The sequence below is a fragment of the Delphinapterus leucas genome, chromosome 17, assembly GCF_059928025.1.
Source record: "Delphinapterus leucas isolate spDelLeu-1000000601 "Yukka" chromosome 17, BTC_Dleu_Yukka2, whole genome shotgun sequence".
NCBI classification, from domain to species: Eukaryota; Metazoa; Chordata; class Mammalia; order Artiodactyla; family Monodontidae; genus Delphinapterus; species Delphinapterus leucas.
Genome location: NC_143145.1, coordinates 82,458,416 through 82,483,884, shown reverse-complemented (window position 1 = coordinate 82,483,884; position 25,469 = coordinate 82,458,416). Strand labels below are relative to the sequence as shown.

General features: G+C 43.0%; 1 protein-coding gene across 1 annotated transcript in view; it reads left to right on the top strand.

Moving 5' to 3' along the window:
• The first annotated feature begins 22,384 nt into the window (after positions 1-22,384).
• RP1 (RP1 axonemal microtubule associated) overlaps positions 22,385-25,469 on the top strand; it is a 193,549-nt gene continuing 190,464 nt past the window's right edge. Inside the window, 2 exon segments of the mRNA XM_089898599.1 lie at positions 22,385-23,025; positions 23,700-23,874. Coding sequence (XP_089754725.1) covers positions 22,408-23,025; positions 23,700-23,874 — 793 coding nt within the window. The 5' untranslated portion in view covers positions 22,385-22,407.

The window sequence follows — 25,469 nt, the reverse complement described above, 5'->3', positions numbered from 1 at the left end:
GAAAGACTCCAGTTTGTTAAGCACAAGCCACGGTGCTGGAAGCAGGTTACTTCATTTAATTCTCACCCGCGCTGTGTGAGCTGGGTGTGAGTGTGGCCCCGTTTCAGCTGAGGAAGCTGTCTCAGGAAGGCTGAGTGCCTTAACAAGACTTGTGCCTACTGCAAACCATAGGGCTGGGATTCCAACTCTGCCGCATGCCCTTCTTAGAAATAGATTTATTGTCCCTTGAAAAGCGAGGGAAATCCGATTATTTCCCCATATAAGCAGATTCTTAATTAACCTTCCAATTCTCTGTTTCAGGGCTTCGTCTCTGTGGTTGGGTTACAGAGTCAGTATGAGTCCCAATTCAAAATCTGCTGCAACTTCGAAAAGCTGCGTTGTCTGTTGTTTCAAGAACTGCCAATCTAATCAACATAGCTTTGTCTAGGAAGCTGAAATCAGGGCCCGAAGTGTCCAGACTTCCATTCTGTGTTATCTCAGTAGACGCACAGCTGCAACTCTGTAGCTCCAGGCAGGCTCCTTTGATGATTCTCGACGTTTCCCTCCAAATGAGAGGGCACACGGGGCAAGGGGCTGCGAGCCCAGTCAGCGTGTTTTACGCATCAAGATTCCAGAGGCTGAAACGTAGGCTCAGTTCCGCAGGCCGGAGAGCAGAGAGGTAGCAATGGCTCGCCTTCCTGCCAGGCCTGCTCCTGCCTCGTCGCTTTGGTTTAAGGAAGGTTGGGTGTCAGGGAATTCCAACCTCCTCCCTTCGTTAAGTCTGGGGCCTCTGGGATTATTGAGTCGACTGCAGGAACGAGTCCTAATATTCCTCGTAGGAGTTCTGGGTCAGGTTCTTGAAAACACCCCGTCCCATTAGTCTGTTCGGCTCCTGAATCAAAGCCCTGGACGGTCCAGGGTCCCTGAAACCTCTGTGGAGCAGTCAGCAGGCTGCAGGCTGAGTACCAGGCGCTGCTGCTTCGTCCTGCTCTCTCCCCAGTTAGGGCAGCTGGGCTCTGTCTCTCCCACTCTGTACCCCGGTGTCCCCCGAGCCTCTGCGCTGGGGCTGCTCATTCCTGTGAGTCAGCGCCAGGCACCAATCTCTTCCCCACCGTCAGCCTGCGAGACTCCCCTCCTTCTCTCCGGAACCCCAAGAGACAGCTCATCCCCTGGGAAGTGTGGAGCTCTGCTTCATCCTCGCATTCTGCCTGGTTCAGGAGATACCTTCTGATTGGACTTGACCAAGGGCTGACACTCTCTGACCAAGGTGCTGTAGTAACGGCGCAGGGCAGCAGAAAAAGCAAGGGTTTCAGCCAGACGGACTTGACCGAGACACTGGTTCCAACCCGCATTGAACTTGCCGTTGGACCCTAGGCAAGGGCTCCATTTCCCCAGGGTTGTTGTAACGTCTGAGTCGATGCATATGAAGCCCCTGGTGTGAAACCTGGCGTGTGTTAGCCATCACTACTTGGTAGTGTTGATGATGTCTTTTCAATGAACTCTTTGGGCAGTTACAAATGTAACTTAGATGTTCTTAAGCCACCCGGGATAGTTGGTAACACTGGAAACAAAGAGATCAGGACTCAAGTTCTCCTGTACCAGCCCAGTGACCTTTAGAGGATGCCTATCTTGCTTTTGATGAAGTTTCACCTTTCTTAGGTATTTTAGAGGTAGATTGACAAGGAAGAGAAAATTCTCCCTGTAGCACTATACCTGGATGTTCAGCCAGGGAAGGCCAAGGGAGCCTTTGGAACTTACTGGAATGTTGGAAATTTAGGCTAAAGGGCTGGAAGTCTTGGCAACTTGTGAAGGTCCATTAGACAGCAGGATGATTTTACACACGAAGGGCCTAGAGTCAACACTCCTGGGTCATCGAAAATTAGACCGACGAACACTCATGAATGAGCTCTGCTGGCCCAGAAATGACCAAGGTGGCCGGAGGACTTTTTCTGTTTCTAATTTCTGTGAGGCTGTGGAAAGGTCTCTTTCTTTTTTGTATTTTCTAATATATGTATATTTTTTCTTTTAGCCTTCTTGGCACTTTTTTCTCTCACATATATTTATAGATTCTACTTACAAAGCTTAAAATGACAACAAAAATGCCATTTCATACACTAAGTTTAGTCCATTTTAAATCCTGTCTTGCAAATTTCTCCTCCTACAAAGCAAAGCTGTCCCATCCTGTTGCCTTCTGTCTGTTGCTATGTTTGAATTACATTTACAGAAGAGTTCATCCACCTTTGATAAGGAATTTTAATACCATTGGCAGGTCCACTCTTGACTTTATCCCGTGACTATAGCTGCGAATTATGGAGCATTTTTCCAGTTTAGCTGTTCCCTGGGACAGAAAGCCAGTCCAAAGGCAGAAGAATACTTTGTGTTATAAGGACTAAAGAAGTCATTTTGCAGGAACAGTGTTCCCATGGTGGACTAATGCTTTCAGGATGGCATGTCACAGAGGGGTGCGATTGGTCGTGACGTATGCAAGGGAGTTGGGTGCAAAAGAGCAAAAACGAGGCTGGAGAAGCAAGGGAGAGACCAGGAGGGGACTGAAAGGGGCCCAGAGGAAGCTAATCGTGGCATCGAGGTCAGAGTCAGGCTCAGAACCTGGGCTAGTGCAGGAAGCAAGTTTGGAAGGTTAGAAGAAGCAGGTGGGCAGGAGTTTAGGAAAGCAGTTGCAGTATTAGGATCTCACCACAGTAGGAAACAGGACCCAAGAAGGAATTGGACAACAGGCTTTGGCAACAGAAATGGCTTTGGACACGAAATTGACATTTCAGTTTAGCCTGAATTTTTAAAAAAATTTATTTTATTGAAGTATGGTTGATATACAATGTCATGTTAATTTGTGCCGTACAGCAAAGAGACTCAGTTCTACATATGTCTATATTCTTCTCACAGTCTTTTCCATTGTGGTTTATCACAGGATATTGAATATGGTTCCCTGTGCTCTACGGTAGGACCTTGTTGTTTATCTGTTCTCTATATATACGAGTCCGCATCTGCTAATCCCAGACTCCCAATCCACCCCTTCCCCGCTCCCTTCCCCCTTTAGCCTGAAGTTTTGTAACTGGCACCTTAGGTCAGAAGGTGCAGGTATAGGTAGGTGAGAACATTGGGGGAAATGTCATGGAGGGGGATTTGCGGGAAGAAAGACAGCTGCTTATTTTACAACATCTCCAGATATAGGTCTATCTTGATTTCAATATCCCTGGATTTTCAGCTTTTATTCAGATACTGGATCTTCTCTCTGGGAAGGAAGATGAAAGGGAATTAGGCAAACCCTGCTGGAATGTCTACCATTTAAAAAGTACTTGGCACTTTACGTACGCTTCTCGTCCAGCCGTTACCGCAGCCTATGAGATACTCATTTTTACCTGTTTTTCATAGACGGGAAGGTAGGTAAGTTCACCCGAGTGCACACGGGCTGTAAGTAGTGGACTCTTTTGGGGGGGCTGTGCCGTGCGGCATGCGGGATCTTGGTTCCCTGAGCAGGGATCGAACCCTCACCCCTGTGGTGCAAGCATGGAGTCTTAACCACTGGACTGCCAGGGAAGTCCCAGTGGTGGCCTTTAGCCATCGATTCTAAAATCCTGTTCTTTTCACCTTACATGCTGCTTCCTTTCGGTGCCCGGTGGCTCTCAGTAAGTATTACATGCTGTCGACATCCTTTCTCCCTGCGTCTCTTTCTTTTTCTCCTACTAATCTCTTAAAATCCACTTTTCTATGAAGTTTAAAAATAGACTTTATTTCTAGAGCAGTTTTATGTCCACAGCATAGCTCAGCAGGAGGGCACATTTCCCATTACTGTCCCAGTACCTGCCTATCAGGGCTCCGGCCTCTGTTCCTGCTGCAACCAGGGTGGTCTCTCCACGGTGTAAACCCTCTGATGTTACCTTTCTTCACCCTCCACTGGGCTCATATTTTCCAGCCTCTCTGGCCTCATTTCTGTCCCAGGACCTTTGCACGTGCTGTCCCTTCTGTTTGGCATGTGTTTCTTCTATACCTTGGAATAGTTTTTTCTCCTTCAGATTTAGTTTCATCTTACACATCCCCTTGTCAGAGAGGATTTCCCCAAGAAATGGACTGATCTTCATCACTTTCTAACAAATTACCCTACTTTGTATTTTTCAAATCACTTCTGTACCTGAAATTATCTTATTTACTAAATTTCTTTTTTTTTTCCTTTTTCTTTCTTGCTGTCTGTAGTTCCATCAGTTAGCTTTCACAGCATAAAAAAATCACCCCAAACTTAGTGGCTAAAACAAGCATTTATATATATATATATATATATATAAATGTTTTAATTTTTGGCTGTGTTGGGTCTTCATTGCTGCGTGCAGGCTTTCTCTAGTTGCGGCGAGCGGGGGCTACTCTTGGTTGCGGTGCGCAGGCTTCTCATTGCGGTGGCTTCTCTTGCTGCAGAGCATGGGCTCTAGGTGCACGGGTTTCAGTAGTTGTGGCGCACGGGCTTAGTTGCTCCGCGGCATATGGGAGGGATCCTCCCAGACCAGGGGTCGAACCTGTGTCCCCTGCATTGGCAGGCGGATTCTTAACCACTGCACCACCAGGGAAGTACCAACAAGCATTTATTAAGCTTACAATTCTTTGGTTGGACTGGGCTCTGATGGGTGGTCTTCTGGGTTAGACTGGGCTTACTTAAGTGTCTGTAGTCAGGTAGGTGGCTCTGTTTCTGAGGGTCAGCTGGCTGCTGGCTGGCGTGACTGGAGCACCTGGACTAGGTTTCTCGCATCACCTGGCAGGCCAGCTTGGGCTTATTCACGTGGATAACAGAGGATTCTCAGGAGAGCTGCGTGTACCCGTGCTCTTGAGGTTTAGTTCTGGTGCTGCCATAAGGTCCTTCTGCTTCATTCTATTGGTCAAAGCGGCCTAAATTCAAGCAGTGAGGAAACAGACACCACCTCTGATGGAGGAGCTACAGATCACATTGTAAAGGGGTGAGAATGTAGGGAAGGAATAAATGTACTCATTTTTGCAGACACCCTACCGTAACAGTGTATATTTGCAATTCATTTTAAATGATTCGCATCTGCACCTTCTTTTGAGTTTGGGAGATTACCCACCTTACGAATCGTTGTAGAGCAAAGAGTATTTCTTCCTGTAGGAGCCGAACGAGCTACATATTTTCTGTCTGTTTTTTTTGCACTAAGGGCATAGGTACTTGTGCAGGTTGGCGGTGAGCAAGGTGAGACAGCAGGCTCCCTGGGGACCTGATTCTCCAGTTAGGGTGACAGCAAAGGTGACTGTGCTAGGTTGGTCTTTTTTTTTTTTTTCACACACACACACACACTGTATTTTATTTTTACAAGAGATAAATAGACTGACACCAAGCATTGTAAATGGGTGACCACAACAGAAGCAACAATGATTGCAATTACCAAACACGAAACACACTCACATGATGTGATAATATTGACATTCAGCCCAGGAATCCTCCACTGTAACAGCTCCTTTACTTTGCAGTGAAAATTGATTTGTATATTTTTTGCCTCTGAGTCCTTGTGGGATTTTTTCTTTTTTATTCAAACAGAAAGTGACAAAAATTATAATCACCCTCATCAGTTCACTCAGTCCCATGTAATTAATTTTTTTTTCATCTTGATCTTTTGTTGGCACTTTTATGAATTCATCAGTTTTCCATTAGAGTTCTGAAAACGCTTATTCATTCAGGTCAGCAGTACAGTCAGTTACCTAGGTTGGTCTTATTTGCAGTACGATTGTGTTCCTGGTGGGAAATTGGCAAGCTTACCGGCCATAGCAGCTTGGGGTCTGTGGCATCCAGGTGATTTCTTCATCAGGCCGGTATGATGAAAGGTTTTGTATGTTTGTTTCTGAAACCTTAAGTTTGAGCTGTATTCTTTACACCTCTCAGAGATTCTGTGAGGCATTCAATATTCTTTCGATAGACTCCTTTTGTGTGTAATCCCCAGGATCAGATTTAGTTGTTTGCCAGGGAGGGTTCTGTTCCAGAAATCGGTGTCAGGAATAGGGTTAATTCTTCCTACATAATGAGAAGAGTCAGGAGGTTTCCAGATTAGCCCAGCTGCTCCTGGAGCCCTCAGGACCACGCCTCTCTTTCTACTTGGCCATCCTCTGTGTGTTAGTGTTTTGTCTTCATACGTGTTGTCTCTTTGCTCCCTGTACTACCTCCACGTTGCAGACAGGAAGAGGGAAAATGGGGTGGTGCCTGCTGTGTCTGTTCCTTTTGTCGAGAAAGCCAAAGTTTCAACAAGTGCTCCTTCAGATCTTCCCTTACACAGCTTCTGCCTAAACAAGATCACCTAGATGACTGACGTGAGAGGCTGGGAAGTATCCGGCTTCTTAACCCCTGGGAGGAAGGTATGAGTGGAGAGAGCGTGGGAATGTGTGCTGAGTAAGATGGTGACCATTGGCTGCTGCGTCATTAGCTTCCCTCTTTGGAAGGGCGGTTCCTGGCAGGTAGGGTTGAACTTCGCTCACTGCTGTCTCTCCCACGCTTAGAACAGGGCCTGGCAAACACAGGACCTCAAAATTCGTTGACTAACTGATTTTTAATCTGCTACCAACAGCCGGAGATTCTTTCTTCAAAATCTGTCTTGTAGTTTGCTTTCATTACAGAACCCCATGTTATTCTAGGCCAATTATTAAAGATTTATTGATTAGAGATTTGTTTCCATCCTATATTTCTCTCCCTGGTCTTTTCCATCCTTTGTCTACATTACATTCTGCCGCTAGAAGATCATCTTGAATGCCATTTTTTGTCTCGTCCTTTTCTTTCTCAAAAATCTGTATTAGTTCTGTGGTAGTAAATGCAATCTCAGCCTGGGAGGCAACTCCTTGCATTAGCTGTCTGTTACCTCCCCACATCAGCAGCTTAATTGGTAATCACTCCCAAATACGGCTAATCTCTCGGCCATCTGGTGTAGGCTGCCATAACCAGAGTATGCAGAGGACAGGCTGCCGGGCTCGCTGGGCCGAGGCAGAAGGCGGTAGGGGGAAGCGAGTAAGCGAGACCTGATTTAGGGAAGACCCTCAGCGTTAGGGCGGGCTGCCATGCTGCTCTGTTGGAAGGGGTGGGCAGTCGCCATTCACTCTACTTACCTTGCTCTGTTGGAAGGGGTGGGCAGTCGCCATTCACTCTACTTACCTTGCAGTCTCATCAGTGGAAGTTATAGCAGGCGGGGGATCTGACTGGGCTGCAAGGCAAGGGCCATCTCTGTCCAGTCAGTGGGGTCCACTACAGTCTTTTTGCGCCAAGGTCAAGAACAGCAGATTGAAACACAGTCTGGCCCACAGGGAAGGCTGAAGTTCAGGGCCCTGTGGCTGAGCAGGCACTCGGCCATTCTTAATCCTCTAGAGAGGATGAGGCCATGGAGGGTCAGCCTGGGGAGGCTGAGTCTGCACTTTGCTGGGCCTCAGTGGGGCAGCCAGACCTAGTCAGGTCAGGCGGGGAGTGGTAGCCCCACCTGCCTGCCTTCTTTGCACTTATACAAGTGGTGCACTTTTTGTTAGAAACGAATTCTTTGCTGCTGTGCTTAGAGGGAGATTCTGAAAAGCCATGGGGGACAATTCTGATACATCTCAATTTATTTGATGAAAAAAAAACTTGAACCATTTTTATATCGAAACATTACAAAATTACAATATAAAATTGTCATGCTGTTTTTCAGGCAAAATTAAAATTTCAGTTTCAAACTTTATTAAAACTCCAGTCTATGATTACGTATTCATCCTCCCCTTTCCTTAGAGGTGCTAGGATGGAAAGAACTGAGAAACACAGAATTCGAAGACAAATAAAGGGCCACTAGAGGGCCACTGCAAGTATTATGAAAGTTAATTAAAGATGTATGTTTTTACTTATATGTGGAATCTAGAAAAACAAAAACAAACAAATGAACAAATAAAACAGAAACAGACTCAGAGATACAGAGAACAATCTAGTTAGCTGCCAAAGGAGAGAGAGGTGGGGAGAGGGACAAAATAGGTGAAGGTACAAACTACCAGTTATAAGATAAATAAGTCACAGGGACGTAATGTACAGAAAACAAAATATTGTCAGTATTTTATAATAACTTTACATGGTGTGCAATCCCTAAAAGTACTGAATCATTATTCTGTATAGCCGAAGTAAGTATGGTAAGTCAACTGCACGTCACTAAAAAGTACACGTGCTAAGAATTTAAACTAGAAATTAGAAATTTCCATTTTTAGAACGAATTGAAAAGACCGTGTTTGAGATTTAAAAAAATTTTCTTTAAGGGGAAGGGAAAGCTCCTGATGGTAGAGCATTAGTGGTAAGGATTAGCATGAAATTGCTATTTGGAGAGACTATACAAATGACTTCCTTTTTAAGGTAAAAATGTCAAGTCAGTCGAAAAGAATTTCAAGGTGTTTTTCTCACTTTTAAAAAATAACCAACATCTATCTTAAAATAAGTACATCCTTTCGCATAGTGCAGTTTTATTCAGGAATGTCTATGTCCCCTAAGAAATAAAAGATCTTTCCACAGGCAGTTGTTATTTTAAAATAACAACTTAATCTAATCACACGGACAGAATGAAATTTTCCACTTTTATCTCTTGTAGCAAGTTGGAATCTTCGAGCATCTGAATACTTCCCTGTGGCAGCGTGCTAAGAACACACCGCGGGATATTTACCCAAAATCGCTTTTTTTTAAACTGGCTGTTTCCGATCATTGATGTGAAATCCCAAGAACTGCTTATCAGCTGAGAGAGCAAAGTGTAAACTGAGGATCTACTTACCTGATTTTTCTAAGCAGAGGCTTTGCTTTTTGTTCTGTCAAGATATTTAGAAATAAGTTTTTTGGATTGACTTGTCTCAAACCTTAGCTTGGTTGTGTGCATTTTGATGATAGGTGCATTTTCTGTCACTAATAATGAAGTTATTCCTTTTCTGCTAGAGTAAAATAGGCCCCTTTACAGCGCTTTGAACACTCTTGAAGATTTTACGGAAAAGGTGATTTATCCCTGACAGGCAAATTTTTTAGAGCAACCCATTTTTTTTCAGTCTTTCATTTAGTAAATAGTACTTATCAAATTCTGACCAAGAGATTATAACTCATTAATTTGTCCTGAATTAAAAATAAATATTAGTCACAGAAATGATAAACTTCAAGTAAGTATAGTTTAAGAAATTCTTGGAATATATAGAATTCTGCTTCAATAATACTGTTTCTCCATAAGACTATAATAGGCTTGAAGACGTTTTAATCAGGATCATTTTGAATTTTAATTTATGGTACATCTAGATCAGTTTTCATCTGGTCAGCCAATGATGGAAATGTGAAAGTCCACTGTGAATTTGGGGTCTTTTTGTTATCTCACCATAGCTTAGACTATCAAGTCCATCATGGGCTCTGTCCATATCACAACTGTAAATACTGTATAACTTCTAGAGTTTGCTCGTTTCATTACATGAATAATATTCACCACTTTCACAATTATTTCTCTCAGTGATCCCAAGACACAAATTACAGCCCCTACTTGAATGCCTCTAAAATCTCTCTTCTTCTGATCTCTCTCCCAATCTTGAATGTCATATTAATAACTGCTTTTTGGACATCACTACCTGGATCACTTCTGTGACCTCAAACTAAGTATGTTAAAAAAAAAATGAAATGGAATGGATTTAGACAATTCCTGACTTAACAGCCTCTCCTCTTACATAGATTTATTGTTGTTATTGACACTACAGTTTTTTCCAGGCTTGAAAAACTTGTTACCCATTTAAACGAGGTTACGGCAAATACTTGGTAAAAAGCCAACTCCTGTTGTCATCTTTGCTCTGCCTGCTTCACACAACTTTTGCTGAACTACGCTCTGTACTGGCTTCTTTAGTTACAGTAGATGATGCATTTAAAGGATTAAATAAATTACCTATCTCCTTACCTTCCACAGTCAACCTATTGTTATGTTATTTTGGGTCTACCTCTGAAATTTTTGGAAATAACTTCCTTCCTTTCTATTTCTATTCTCATTACTCTAAGTCAGACCCTCAGGAGCTCTTGATTTAACTATTTTTAGGGCCACCTCCCCAGTTTCTGTCACCACAGCCTCCTCCCTCCAAATCATCTGGTTTAGCAAAAATGTCAGTGAAATGTTGGGTTCTGATGTTGTCATTTCCATGCTCAAAAGTCTTCAGTGCATTTCCATGTTCTACAGAATAGAATCAAAACTCCTTAGCCAGGTATTCAAAAAATTTTATTTTATTCAAGTCTAGTTGATTTACAATGTTGCGTTAATTTCTGCTGTACGGCAGAGTGATTCAGTTATGCACATATATATACATATATACATTCTTTTTCATATTCTTTGATTTATCACAGGATATTGAATAGAATTCCCTGTGTTATATGGTAAGACCTTGTTGTTTATCCATCCTATATATAATAGTTTGCATCTGATAATCCCAAACTCCCAATCCATCCCTCTCCCACTCCCCTCCCCCTTGGCAACCACGAGTCTGTTCTCTATGTCTGTGAGTCTGTTTCTGTTTCATAGATAAGTTCATTTGTATCATATTTTAGATTCCACCTATAAGTGATATCATGTGGTATTTGTCTTTCTCTTTCTGACTTACTTCACTTAGTATGATAATCTCTAGGTCCATCCATGTTGCTGCAAATGGCATTATTTCATTCTTTTTTATCTTAGCCAGGTGTTTTTGACCCTCCACAGTATGCCCTCAACACACATATAGACTTTAACATTAGATAGAGAACATTACTGCAAAGTGGTGAAGAGGTTTCGCTATTTACTAATTATGTGTCCTTCGGTAAAATACTATTCCTTCCTTGACCCTGGTATTCCTAGCTGGAAAACAGGGATAATAATCGTACATACCTCATAGAGTTGTTGCGAGGAGCGAATGAAATAATTTAGTTAAAGCATTAAGCATGGTTCCTGGCACAAAGTAAGTAATCAATACACTTTATATTATTATTATTGTTACTATTATTGTTCTTGTTACTACAGCACTGCTAGATGGGTAGATAAATAGATGCTGTTTATACATGGAATTTGGTATCAGTTCAGTTCTTTATAAATTTTGGAAGCTGGAATGTGAGTCTGCTACAGCACTGGGAATTATGGCTCCCATGTCATTTAGTTCTCGTGTATTTCTCGTTAGCAGTTATTTCCAGACGAAGGCCTATGCCTGTTGTGTTGTATGGAGCACATTAAAAATTGACATGACTGGGCTTCCCTGGTGGCGCAGTGGTTGGGAGTCCACCTGCCGATGCAGGGGACATGGGTTCGTGCCCCGGTCCGGGAAGATCCCACATGCCGCGGAGCGGCTGGGCCCGTGAGCCATGGCCGCTGAGCCTGCGCGTCCGGAGCCTGTGCTCCGCAACGGGAGAGGCCACGACAGTGAGAGGCCCGTGTATTGAAAAAAAAAAAAAAAAAAAAATTGACATGACTGCTTGCTTTACAGGATTAGTAATAAAACCTAAATGTCCATCGATTGATGAATGGATAAACAAAATATGGTGTGTTCATACACCACACCACCACTCGGCAACAAAAGGAAACAGTGTACTGATATATGCTAAAACATAGCTGAGCCTCAAAAACGTCATGCTATTGATAAGTAAACAAAGCCAGACAGAAAAGACTCCATATTGTATGATTCCATTTATATGAAATGTCCAGAACAGGCAAATCTGCAGAGACAGAAAGGAGATGAGTGGCTGCTTTGGGGTATGGGTGGAAATGAGAAATGACTGCAAATGGGGACAAAGTGTCCTTTTGGGTTGATGGAAATGTGTGTGTCTGGTTCCTTGTCATTTCATCACATGTGTAACCACCCCACAATCAAGACACAGAACTGTTCAGTCACCACACCCACCATTCTCCCACACCATGCCTAACCCTGACGACCACCAATCTGTTCTGTAATTTCGTCATTTAAAAAATGTTATATAAACAAAATCATACAGTATGTGAGGCCACTTACCTTCAATCTAATTATTGATATCTTAGGGCTTAAATCTGCCATATTATTTTTTATTTTTTGTTCTCTTTGTTTTTTCATTTCCCTGTTTTCTCTTTCACGCCTTCCTGTGGGATACGTGAACGGTTTTTGGAGTTTCATTTTGCTTTTTCTATATTGTTTTTGAGCATATCTCTTTGTGTATGTTGGTGGTAGCTCTAGGTATTACACTGTACATACATAATTATCAGTTTACTGATGTAGACATTTTACCAGTTTAAGTGTAGAAAACTTAGTTCCCCGTAACCTCCCCCACTTATCTTTGTTTTAATAGTTCCTTTACATACATCGAGAACCATGTAAGACAGTATTATGCTTTTTGCCTCAACTGTCAAACAAAATTTAGAAAATTCCAGAAAAGGCAAGTCTATTGTATTTATTCACATTTATGGTCTTTCTGTTGTTCTTTCTTCCTTCCTGACATTCCAAGATTCCTCTTTTCATAATTTCCTTTTTATTTGTTAACTTTCTTTATAAATTCTTTCAGAGTAAGTCTGCTGGTGACAAATTCTCTTAGCTTTCCTTCATCTGAACATGTTTGGGTTGCTCTTCGTTCCTCAAGGATATTTTCACTGGGTATAGAACTCTAGTTGACACAGCTTTCATTTTAGTACTTGAAAAATGGTTGTAACTTCCTTCTGGCCTCTGTGGTTTCTGGTGAGAACTCTGCTGTCATTTGAATTGTTTTTTGTTTTGTACGTAATATGTCATCTCTGGTTGCTTTCAAAATTTTTTCTGTGTCTTTAGTTTCCTGAAGTTTGATTATGACGCATCTTGGCGTGAATTTCTTGGAGTTTATTGTCTTTGGGATTCAATCAGCTTCTTGTATCATAGTTTTTCTGTTGCACGATATGGGAAATTTTCAGCCGTTATTTCTGGGAATATTTTTTTCAGCCCCACCTACTTTCTCTCTTTCTTCTGCAACTCTTTTTTTTTTTTCATACACACACATGCTGTATTTTATTTTTACAAGAGATAAATAGACTGACACCAAGCATTGTAAATGGGTGACCACAACAGAAGCAACAATGATTGCAATTACCAAACACGAAACACTCACACTATGTCATAATATTGACATTCAGTCCGGGAATTCTCCACTGTAACAGCTTCTTTACTTTGCAGTGAAAATTGATTTGTATATTTTTTGCCTCTGAGTCCTTGTGGGATTTTGTTTTGTTTTGTTTTTATTCTTCTGCAACTCTTGATGACCCAAATGTTAGCTCTTCTGTTATACTCCTAGAGGTCCCTGAGGCTCTGTTAATTATAAAAAAATCTATTTTTTTCTGTTGTCCAGATTCCAGAGTTAAAGAATCCATAAGTTATGAATTGTGCACCATTCTGAGTAATGTGATGAAATCTCACACGGTCAGCTCCATCCCACCTGAGACGTGAATCATCCCTCTGTCCTGTGTGTCCCACCCATTAGTCACTTGGCAGTTGCTTGGTTATCGGGTCGACTGGCATCGTATCTCAGTGCTTGTGTTCAGCTGGCCCTCATTTTACTTAATAATGGCCCCAAAGCACACGAGGAGTGATGCTGCAATTCACATATGCCAAAGAGAAGGGTCACCGGGAACCACATCGACTGACGCTTTGATCTTGGACTCCCCAGCCTCCAGAACTGTGAGAAATGATGTCTGTTGTTTAAACCACCCGCTTCATGGTATTGTTACAGCAGCCTGAACTATGACAGATGCCTGCTTCAAAGTCCAGGAGATCAGTAGTGTGGGAAATTGTTTCCAAGGTAGAGACCGTCCAGGTTTAACGTCTAGTGATTTAACTTCATCAGAATGGACCTTACACAGGGTTCCATGTGGGCTGGATGGGAATGACAGAGGGCATGTTCCATACTAACTGCTCCAAATGATTATGCTTCCTGAGGAAATCTGAGCCCTTCCCTGGGCTCCTTGGATCTTCCTAGGGAGGTAAATTCTAGCAGTGAAAATGAGGCAGGGTTCTTCAGGCATGTATATCTCTATAACACACTACATTAAACCCAGGCAGAGGCTCATTCCTTTCACAGATACTTATCGAGTGTCTGGTGTGTACGAGGCACTGAGCTGTTTCTGGAAATTCTGAGGGAATAAATTAGTTACACTTCTGGTGCTTAATGAGCGTATTGACTAAGAAGCCACCAACGGCAGTGTGGTGACAAGTGTGAGAGAGTATATATTTATACAGATAGGTGAGCACAGTGGAGGGTAGCTATTCAGCAGAGAATGCTTGCCTAGTGGGAAGGCAAGGGTGCAAGAAAGGTTCCTGAGATGAGCTGAGTATTGAAGGAAGGGATGGAAAGGTGGACGGTAATGTAGGGCAGGGGGTTAGGGCTAGAGAAGGCATACCGAGTAAAAGATACAATGTGTGCAGAAGTGTGGAGCCACGTTTAAGAAATGTCAAGTGATTCAAACTGTTGAGTCAAGACACATGAGATGAAATTGGAAAAGTAAGCTGGAGTCAGACCACAAACGGTGTGGTACAGTAGGGTGTGAGAGTATTTACTAAAGGATGTGAGAACAGTGGAAGTGTTTTAAAAGAATATTGACATGGCAAAATAAAAATTTACATTTATTGAACACATTAGGACATTAGGCGCTTTGCCTAACGTGTAATATATATTTTAGTATTCACAATGAGCCTAGAAGGTGGGTGTTTCCCGCTATTTTATAGCCAGGGAAACAGTCACAGAGAAATTAAGTGAATGGCCTGGAAGGAAGAGAGAGGATTTGAACTGAGGTCTGACTTCAGAGCACACATGCTTAACCTCTGTGCACTGGCTCCCCGTGGTCTGGCTCCTTGGTCAGTGGTGACCAGACAGAATGGAACAGAGATCCCCAGGTGATCTGTGTGCACGATCAAACTTGAGAAGCAGTGGTTTAGACTTCCTACAGTGGCGTCTTCCAGAGACAAGGGATGCCGGGAAGACAGCATGGTGGCATGATTGGGCAACAGGTGTATTGGTCCCTGTTCCTGACTGGAGACATGGGAGTGGAACGTGTGTTAGGGGAGATGCTTGGAAAGGGAGGGCCCCTTCATGCTGACTTATATGTATGAAATTTTACTTTTTCTAGAAGTGCCCCAAAGGAATTCCTTTAGTTGAAATTCCTTCGTTGTTGAAATAGAACCAATGGATGTGAATGGTTTATCCAACGTGGATTATAGGATTCATTAGTCCTTAGCTATTTAAGAGCAGATTATATCTAACTCCAAACTTTTAAAATTGACACTTCAATTTTGAGCTGGTAATAATGCCATTCATGCCTATTGCTACCCTGTAAACATGCATTTTTTTAATGATGCAATTGCCCTGTCTTTGTGTGATGGTGATGGTTATAAATGGAGGTCTGTATCAAGTTAAACACTACTGTTTCTCTTGCCCACCCCCTCCCTTCCTTCCCTCTGTCTTTCCTTCCTTCACTCAGTGCCTGTCTCTCTCTGCCCTTCCTCCCTTCTTCCCTCCCTCCCTTTCTTACCCGTTTTACTGTTTAATTGGTCACTTGTTACAAAAGCAGCATTTACACGGCAAACCGTGCAGCTCTATAATCTTTTTCCTTTTGTGACCTGTTTGGAGGCAGTGTCTGGCAGCACAAGTGTGAACCTGGTCCTTCTTTCCCAGAGGACCTTGTCTTTGCGGTTCAGAGCTGAGGTGGGAAGCCTGGTAAATCTGATTAGGTGAGGTACCTTCAAATCAGATTAGGCTACGGGTAGCCATCAGAGGCAGTGCGTGTCATCTGGGGACTGCATGTGGGACAAAGCCCTGAAACACGTTCAAACCCCATGATGATTAAGCAGAGCGGTGGGAGAGCTGTGTGTGCAGAAGTGTCACATCACTCCTGGGTGGTGCCTCTCTCGTGTCCCGTTATGCTGAGTAGCCAAACTGTTACATTTACAGCCATTTTCATAGAACTACATTGATACCATAATAAGCAAGAGTGCTTACATTAAAAACAAAGGCTGTTTGTATATTTTGGAGATTAATCCTTTGTCCGTTGCTTCATTTGCAAATATTTTCTCCCATTCTGAGGGTTGTCTTTTTGTCCTGTTTATGGTTTCCTTTGCTGTGCAAAGGCTTTAAAGTTTAAGTAGGTCCCATTTGCTTATTTTTGTTTTTACTTTCATTACTCTAGGAGGTGGGTCATAAAAGATCTTGCTGTGATTTATGTCAAAGAGTGTTTTTCCTATGTTTTCCTCTAAGAGTTTCATAGTGTCTGGTCTTACATTTAGGTCTTTAATCCATTTTGAGCTTATTTTTGTGTATGGTGTTATGTAGTATTTTTTTTTTTGTAAAGTTATTTATTTTTGGCTGCATTGGGTCTTCGTTGCTATGCCCTGGCTTTCTCTAGCTGTGGTGAGTGGGGGCTACTCTTCGTTGCTGTGTGCGGGCTTCTCATTGCGGTGGCTTCTCTTGTTGCAGAGCACGGGCTCTAGGCACACCGGCTTCAGTAGTTGTGGCTCATGGGCTCTAGAAAGCAGGCTCAGTAGTTGTGGCACACAGGCTTAGTTGCTCCGTGGCACGTGGGACCTTCCCGGACCAGGCCTCAAACCCGTGTCCCCTGCATTGGCAGGCGGATTCTTAACCACTGCACCACCAGGGAAGTCCTGTTAGGTAGTATTCTAATTTCATTCTTTTACGTGTAGATGTCCAGTCTCTTATTGAAGAGACTGTATATTCTTGCCTCCTTTGTCATAGATTAGGTGACCATAGGTACGTGGTTTTATCTCTGAGCTTTCTATACTGTACCACTGATCTATATTTCTGTTTTTGTGCCAGTACCATACTGTCTTGATAACTGTAGCTTTGTAATATAGTCTGAAGTGGTGTGTGTGTGTGTGTGTGTGTGTGTGTGTGTGTGTACACACACACAGTGGAATATTACTCAGCAATAAAAAGGAACGAAATTGGGTCATTTGTAGAGATGTGGATGGATCTAGAGTCTGTCATACAGAGTGAAGTAAATCAGAAAGAGAAAAATATATATTAACGCATATATGTGGAATCTAAACAAATGGTACAGATGAACCTATTTTCAGGGCAGGAATAGAAACGCAGATGTAGAGAATGGATGTGTGGACACGGTGGTGGGGAAGGGGAGGGTGGGATGAATTGGGAGATTAGGTTTGACATAAATACACTACCATGTGTAAAATAGATAGCTAGTGGGAACCTGCTGTATAGCACAGGGAGCTCAGCATGGTGCTCTGTGATGACCTAGATGGGTGGGATTGAGACGGGGAGGGAGGCCCAAGAGGAAGGGGATATAAGTATACATATAGCTGATTCAGTTCATTGTACAGCAGAAACTAAAACAACATTGTAAAGCAATTATACTCCAATTAAAAAAAAAAAACCCTAGAGTTTTAAAAGTAAAGCAACAGGGCTTCCCTGGTGGCGCAGTGGTTGAGACTCCACCTGCCGATGCAGGGGACACGGGTTTGTGCCCCGGTTCGGGAAGATCCCACATGCCGTGGAGTGGCTGGGCCCGTGAGCCATGGCCGCTGAGCCTGCGCGTCCAGAGCTGGTGCTCCGCCATGGAAGAGGCCACAACAGTGACAGGCCCGCGTACCGCAAAAAAAAAAGAAAAAAGTAAAGCAACAAAACAAAACAAAAGCAAAAGGCTTAGGTCCTTTTCTTTATAATGACTACCATGAGTGAATACTGACTCAGACTTGCTTATCAAAGAATGACAAAATGTCATTTTTAGCAGCGTAACAACATTTTCTCTTTAATAAAAATAAATGAGGACTTAAGGCTGTCTGGGAGGGAAATGCTTATGAATTGGCGAAGTATTTTCTCCTGAGAATGATACTAGGTAAGCAAGGTGCAATGCAAGGGCAACTAATTAGGAAGATTTCAGCACTGTGGAGTATGCTGGGAACTGGCTTGTTTCTGGCTATGGTCCCCTTAAGGTGAATTCTGTCTGGTGATTAGCATCACCTCGGATTAAATTAATTGGCTGTACTCAATCCCTGAGTGGATACACTAAGAATAAATCCAAAGACATTAGTTTCCTTGCACGAAACAAGCAGGTTACATATCTGGTAACATTTATGGGAATTATTCAAACAACTTAACCCATCTTTTCCTTTATAAGGGAAGTTTCAAGTTCTGGTAAGTACAAAACTATTTAAAATCTTTATTTTGAAAATAATCTATTTTAGCCAGTTGTACTTTATTTTACATATCTAGCCTACATATTTGTGTTCTGTATGTCACCATTAGAAAAACAATAAATACTGCTAATATTATCTTTACCCAAATATGCAAGAAACATGCACAATATGCTGATATTCAAGTAGGAGGGAACTTCAGTATCAGGAAATCAAGCAATTCGAGTGTATTAAAACACGGGTAAAGTTTTGTTTTCTCCTGATTATAAAAGCTCTGCTGACTCTTTAGAGCAATCTGGGCAACACCTTAAGAAGGAGGAAGCTGCTTGTGCTTTGGCAGCGCTGTGGCTGCCGTGTGCTTCTCTTCTGAACCCTCACCCCCAAGGCCACCCCACAGCGTTATGACCGGTGAGATGAACTACTTTTTCTTGCAGCATCAGATCTCTGAATTGCTATAGAACATTATGAATATACCTCTCTTATGTTTTGTTTTCTACTTCATTTTTCTTTCGGAATTGCTTCAATTCCTACTACATGCTAGAAAAGTAAATTAAAAATGTAATTAGGACATGATGCACCTGCATTTTGTGAATCGGTCATCTGTTTTGCCGAGAGAGTCGTGGAGAGAAGGTACAGCCCTCTTGGTAGAGGCAACTGTTTAGCTCTGAGCAGCACAGATGATTCGGACCAATGAAGGCGCGGATCAGCAATAACAATGGTTGGACCTAGTGAAACAAAGGGTGTAAAAAAAAATCCGGTTTATGTTAAAAAGCAATACAAGTATCCATGACAGGTCCCTGGTCTGACTGTAGGCAATGAAGAGCTTGCAGAGAAATGGGGAAGATATCGATAGCAAGCATCAGGCCATTAGAAGAAGATTTCAATATAATTTGGGCTGGAGGCAAGAGACTGTTAGCTGGGTCCTTTGCTACCTCTAGGGCAGTCGGTGGTGAGGAAAGTAGAAAGCCTTAAGACCCTAGCTTCCCCTTTTCCCTCTGTCCACCTCCACTTCTCCTCCCTCAGCATAACCTGCTGGGACAAGAATTAGACCACTTTAAGTACTCAGTGTTTTTGTTCCCTACAGAGCCCCTAAGTATCCTACTGCATTATCCGATTTCAGAGGGCAAAAAATAAACCTTGTTATCTAAAATGTATGCAAATAAACATTAAAAAAATTTCCATCCAAATAATTCCGATTAGTCTTTAAAGCTGATTACGAAAGGTGCACAACTACGACAGGGTAGCTAAAAGTTGTGGAGGCTGGTAGCTCTGTTTCACAAAAGCAGAACACCCTACTGTCGAGGCTGACTGACTGCGTCGCTGCTCTGCTCGCGTGCACTGGCAGAAGCTGCGCTAATCCCTGCCATCTTCCTGGAGGGCATCCCCCCACTCTGTGCCTCTGGCATCTCAGCTGTACACAGCTCTTCCTCTGGAGACCGCCACCTCTTCCCACCCTCAGCAACTCTCCTTGATGTTTTCATGGTACCGTGACTCTTCCTCAATTGTGCTACTGAATTACTCTGTGATTTTCCCATGGACACTGTAGGACATACATATGATGATGTCAAGGCAAAGGCTGAAACACTCCCTCTGGAACGAATCAACTTTGCACTCTGTTCCCCAGTGATGATACTGTGCACTGTACGCACAGAGATCCTTTTATTCACCCGTAATACTGACTCTTCACCATGCTCTGTGCAATGCCCACCTCACCATAGGCTCTTAAACCTTACCCGCATGTATGCAAAATCTCAACACTCTCCAAAACTTGCCCCAGTGACTCCTAGGAGTTCCCAGAGATCCTCTTACATGCAACTAGGACCAGAGGAACTTGTATTTTCACTTTGCTTTTGCTGCAGCTTCCTCATCAAGGTGCCTGGCAACTACCCTGCTGCAAGTACTTGCTCTGTAAATGCTCCTCCACTGCTGGGCATATGGCATCTCCCCAGGATGTGGTAACTTTAGCTTCTTCCCTTCACGCATCAGGTTCAAAACCAATGATCAGGACTGAGCAGCAGTGGGATGGGGACAATGGGGGCCATTTCTTCCCTCCAGTTGACCCTATCTTCCATGGTCTCCTTTCTGGTCCCAGCACAGAATCTCCTTTCTCTTATTTTAGCCCAAAACAAAGAAATCAAAACCAACAAACCCTCCCAAAGAAAACCCTTAGCATATCAGCTCACATAACTGTGTTCTCAACATGACGACCAGGTCAACAGCTCTCCAAATAGTGAGATCCAGGCAGAAAACTACTGGAATTAAAAGCCTCACTACGCACTTCCATGTAGATAAATATAATTTCCACAATTAGGTGAAAAATGTGTCTCAAACATTATTCATGTAAAATATTTTCAAATAAATACTAAGTAAACCAACCTAAAAAGTAGTTAGAGGGAAAGAGTTCTGAAGTCTTTTGTTTAAATACTGAAGGAATTCATCCCTTTCACAGCTGGTGAGGGCCTGGAGATTCAGGGCATGGCACAGTTTATCAGCTGAGGATGAGGGGAGATTGAGGTTTCGCTGACTCCACCGCAAACCTGGATTCCCCAGCTCCCGATGCGCATGCTTGCTACAGCTGCCTTTAGTGTCTTAAGTGTTATCATTACCTTAAACTGCTTGGGAAGAGAGAAGGGGAGACACATCTAATTTCTAGGCTGATCTTTGAATGCACTTCCCTAAGTTACATATAAATGAGATTTGTAAATCGTATTGGAGATAAATGAAGAGTCTTAGAAGACAGCTTGCAACCATTTAACTAGGTGATTTGGGCCAGGTTTATAGCTGATTTATAACGACAGACATGCCTTGTTCATCTCTGTAATACTGATCATATTTATTTAGTTTGTTCAATTTGTCTTCAAGGCTGCAGGGCATTCTTACTCTGTCAAAAGACACCAACAATTACATTGATTTAAAAACCACAGAAAATAGCCACACTAGGCTACCAATGAAAAACAAGCCCAGCATCAGATAAACCCTCCCACAAGATGCTCAGCTGTCAGTCAGACTCTGGCTTCACTTGGAAAGTGAAGAGAGAAAAACCTCAGTGATTGGTGAAAATGGCTCTTAAATTCCCTCCTGAAGTGCTCACTTTAGAACCACTACGGGGAGTAGTAACCAGATTGCACCATTTTAAGCAGCCCATAGTAATGTCATTCATTCTAAAAATATTTGTTTAGTGCAGCGTTTCCCAAAGCAAGATTAGTAGTGTGTGAGATAATTTACCTGCATGTTCTACAATCTGTAATGGAAACATCTTACACTACCTTAACGTGGCCCTTATTTAAGGATATATATGATACATTCCTTCTAGAATTTAATGTCAGGAGCCAATCTCCTCTAGATGAGTTCATTTGATTCCATCCAACAGACAATTTGAACTTTATAAACTTTTCCTGTTTTCTCCCTTTTCTTTAACTGCCAGGACATGCAGAACTAAATCGATCAGTTGCAAAACTCTTTTCTCATTGGATGATGGTTTCTGATTTTTTTTTAACTGTTCAATAATACCTGCTAATTTTAAAGATTCACAAAATTTGGCGATGTATAAAAAACACAAACATTATCCATAGTTCTGCCATCAGAGATAACCCACCATCAACAATGGGCTGTGTATACTTCACACTTTCTCCTTCTAGTATAATAAATATTGTACACATTGGCAATGGCATAGCATGTGTATTCTATAAGCTGCTTTTTCACTTAGTAATAAATAGGTCATGACCATTTTTCTATGCCAATAAATAAAGCCATGTTCAACGGCTCATAGTTTTCCATGGGTGTATACATCATGATTTATCTACCTAGGCCCTTATTAGTGTCTTTAGGTTGTTTTTAATGTTTCAGTTATAAATACCCTTACTTAACTGCTGCTTTTATGTCTTTTTTTTTTTTTTTTTTGCGGTACGCGGGCCTCTCACTGTTGCGGCCTCTCCCGTTGCGGAGCACAGGCTCCGGACGCGCAGGCTCAGCGGCCATGGCTCACGGGCCCAGCCGCTCCGCGGCATGTGGGATCTTCCCGGACCGGGGCACGAACCCGCGTCCCCTGCACCGGCAGGCGGACTCTCAACCACTGCGCCACCAGGGAAGCCCCTGCTTTTATGTCTTATTTTAAGCCGGGAAGCCCCTGCTTTTATGTCTTATTTTAAGCCCCGAAAGTTATCTTTCAAAATAGGTAGGTATAATGAATGAATCAATGAATGAATGAATGAAATTCGAGGAACAGCTATCGGTAGCTGGCTTTAGCATTAGCACCTATTCTTCACTGTGTGAAGATGAATAATTTCCTTCCCTCTCCAGGTCTCAACCAAAATGAGTGAAACTCCTTCCACCAGTTTTTCCATGATTCGTCGGATTTCTTCTGAAGGTCAGGTTCCTTCTCGCCAGTTGGGCGTCACTCAGCCTGTCGTGGCCAAAAGGATCAGCTTCTACAAGAGCGGAGACCCGCAATTTGGCGGCGTCCGGGTGGTGCTGAACCCTCGTTCTTTCAAGACATTGGATGCTCTGCTGGATAATTTGTCGGGGAAGGTGCCCCTACCCTTCGGGGTGAGGAACATCAGCACCCCCCGAGGAAGGCACAGCATCACGCGCCTGGAGGAGCTGGAGGACGGCCAGTCGTACCTGTGCTCCCATGGCAGGAAGATGCAGCCGGTGGACCTGGAAAAGGCCCGCCAGCGCCCGCGGCCCTGGCTCAGCAGCCGGGCCCTCAGCGTGCATGCGCAGCGCGCACGCGCCGCCGCCGCTCCCGCCGTTCCTGGCATGCTGCGCGCGCCGCGGCGGCTAGTGGTCTTCAGGAATGGCGACCCGAAGACGAGACGTGCAGTCCTCCTGAGCAGGAGGGTCATGCAGAGCTTTGAGGTCTTTCTGCAGCACCTGACCGAGGTCATGCAGCGCCCGGTGACCAAGCTCTACGCCACGGACGGAAGGAAGGTGAGCATCGTGAGGGACGTGATGGCGGCCCCGGGGAAGGAAGGCTTTTCCCGCGCCTGTGCGTGCTCCCTGCTCATGGGAGGGCGCTGGCTCCCCCTCCCCCCTCCCCCCTGTGGCTGTTCGTTTCTGGGTCGTTGCAATGAGGCGTGGGCCCTGTGGGGCTCTTTGTTTTTTCCTCGCGTGCTCCGTTCCCTGAGCCTCGCGTTATAGAATGTGTTGGCACAGAATCTGTCTCGACGATATTTCTTGAAAAGGTGTGGCCAAGAGTGACATTCTGTTGGGTACAGAAAGAAAGCCTTTTCCTGTGACCTGTGTGTCACTTTCCCGGTCCTGGTGTGTCCGTCAGGCCCTTTCCCAGCTGGATGCTTGGGTGGGGAGGACAGGGGCAGTACTGTGTACCCTTTAAAGGTTTTTTTGGTTATGATGGCAGAAGACTGGTCGGCCTGTGCCAGCTGTGGGCTGAAGACGGGTGTTGGTCTAACACCCCCTTCCCCCCTCACCCTTGGTTCTTCGGTATTTTTATACGTCATTTGGTGCCCAGCGAGTGGTGGGTGGTTATCACTTTCAAACCCAGGAGGCTGTTGAGTTAATCAGTTATAAACTCACCGTATGGAAAGAACAAAACTTCATGCTGCTCATGTCAGGACCATAACTCTTTGATTTTTCCCCCCTAGGTTCCCAGTCTCCAGGCTGTGATCCTGAGCTCTGGAGCTGTGGTGGCAGCAGGAAGGGAGCCATTTAAACCAGGAAATTACGACATCCAAAAGTACTTGCTTCCTGCTAGAGTACCGGGGATAATCTCTCACCGTGTGTACCCCAAGGGAAATGCTAGGTCAGAAGGCAGAAAAAGTAAGTCACTTAAATATATAGCCCTTATTTTTAGCCCTGAGTTGTTTTTGTTTTTTTTTTTAACCTCAACAACAACAAAAATTCATCTTAAATGACCGATTTCCTTCATCACAGAAAAGGAGAGGATCAAAACCTTCTAAACTGAAATTTGTTATATTTGTAGCTGGAGAGAGTTGTAGAGATCATCTGATAATTTTTTTAAAAAGATTTTTTTGAAGTCAGTCAGTCAATGATATATCTGTTTAAATGGATGAGGTTTATTTTTTGTTTGTTTTCTGGTTTTGTTTTTGCATCTAATACCTAGATAAAAGATCGAAGTGCCACCATTGATTTAGAGAGGAATTCTAAATTCCGTGGAATATGTGTAAGTGACACTCTGGTAGTTGCAGAGTTTTCTCTAAATAATACCATGCAGATCATAGCTGAGCTCAGGTTAGTTGATCGACGTATTTAAAAATAAGCTCTGTAAATTCCCTGGCTGTCCAGTGGCTAGGACTCCACGCTTCCACTGGAGAAGAGGGCACAGGTTCGAACCCTGTCCAGGGAACTAAGATCCTGCATGCCGCACTGCGTGACCAAAAAAAAAAAAAAAGAAACCTCTAACTACACATACATGCTCTACTTTCTGAAGTTATTCCAGTAAAAGTCACAGGCCCTTAAATCCACTTTTTATTTATTAAAAAAAAAAGGTTCATATAGCCAGTTCATGCTGGTTAACAGTACTCCGGGTTGATAGTTCCTTAGGAAATGCCGTCTAATGAGATGTTATCCTTTGGATAGGGGAGGAGGAGTGCCTCTTGACACCCAAGAGTGTGGGATAGGCTGTAAATTCCCTTTTTCAGGCAGAGCTAATCTCATTATTTACAGTGCTCAGTATTTTAGCTCCAGGCGAATGTGTTGATTGCCATTTACACTTCCTTTTTAATTTTTATTTTATGTAAACATGGAATGGTACATTTTAAGTGGTGTTAATTCCTTTACTTATTGCTAAACTAGACAGACTCAACTATTCCTTCCTGTTGTTCTTTAGTTATTTCATGGATACGCTAATAGCCAGTCGTTCATGTGTCTTGTTCCGTAGGCGTCAGCTGCCCAGTATCTTATGTGCAGGTAGTGTTAGTTCACCCTGGTCATTTCATCAAAATGATTTTATTGTCTTCTGTCTGATGTGGGTTTCTGAGCATGATTTTTAATGGCTTCAGGGAATCTGAGGGCTTTGTTAAGTTTTACTTTAAAAAATGATGAGTGAGACAGTTTCATTTATAATTTTGGTGAAAGTATACTAAAAATAAGAGGAAGTACCTCTAGGCTTATCCTTTGAAACTAAAGGTATTTAATTGATGGTAAGCATGTGCACATCTATACAAACTACTAATTTGACTGAGTTTAGAAAGCATGAGTTCCAAGGTTATCTCTAGAGGTACACATTAAAAAAAATACCTAGATATCTGGGTCTTTGACTAGCTCTGTTCTCTTTTGTGACTGATATTAAATAAATGCACTGATTATACAAAATGAATGCTAAATTAATAATTATTACTAGATTAACCTAGCCTTTAAAATAAGTTCTAAAAATGTTTTTACTTTCATAATGG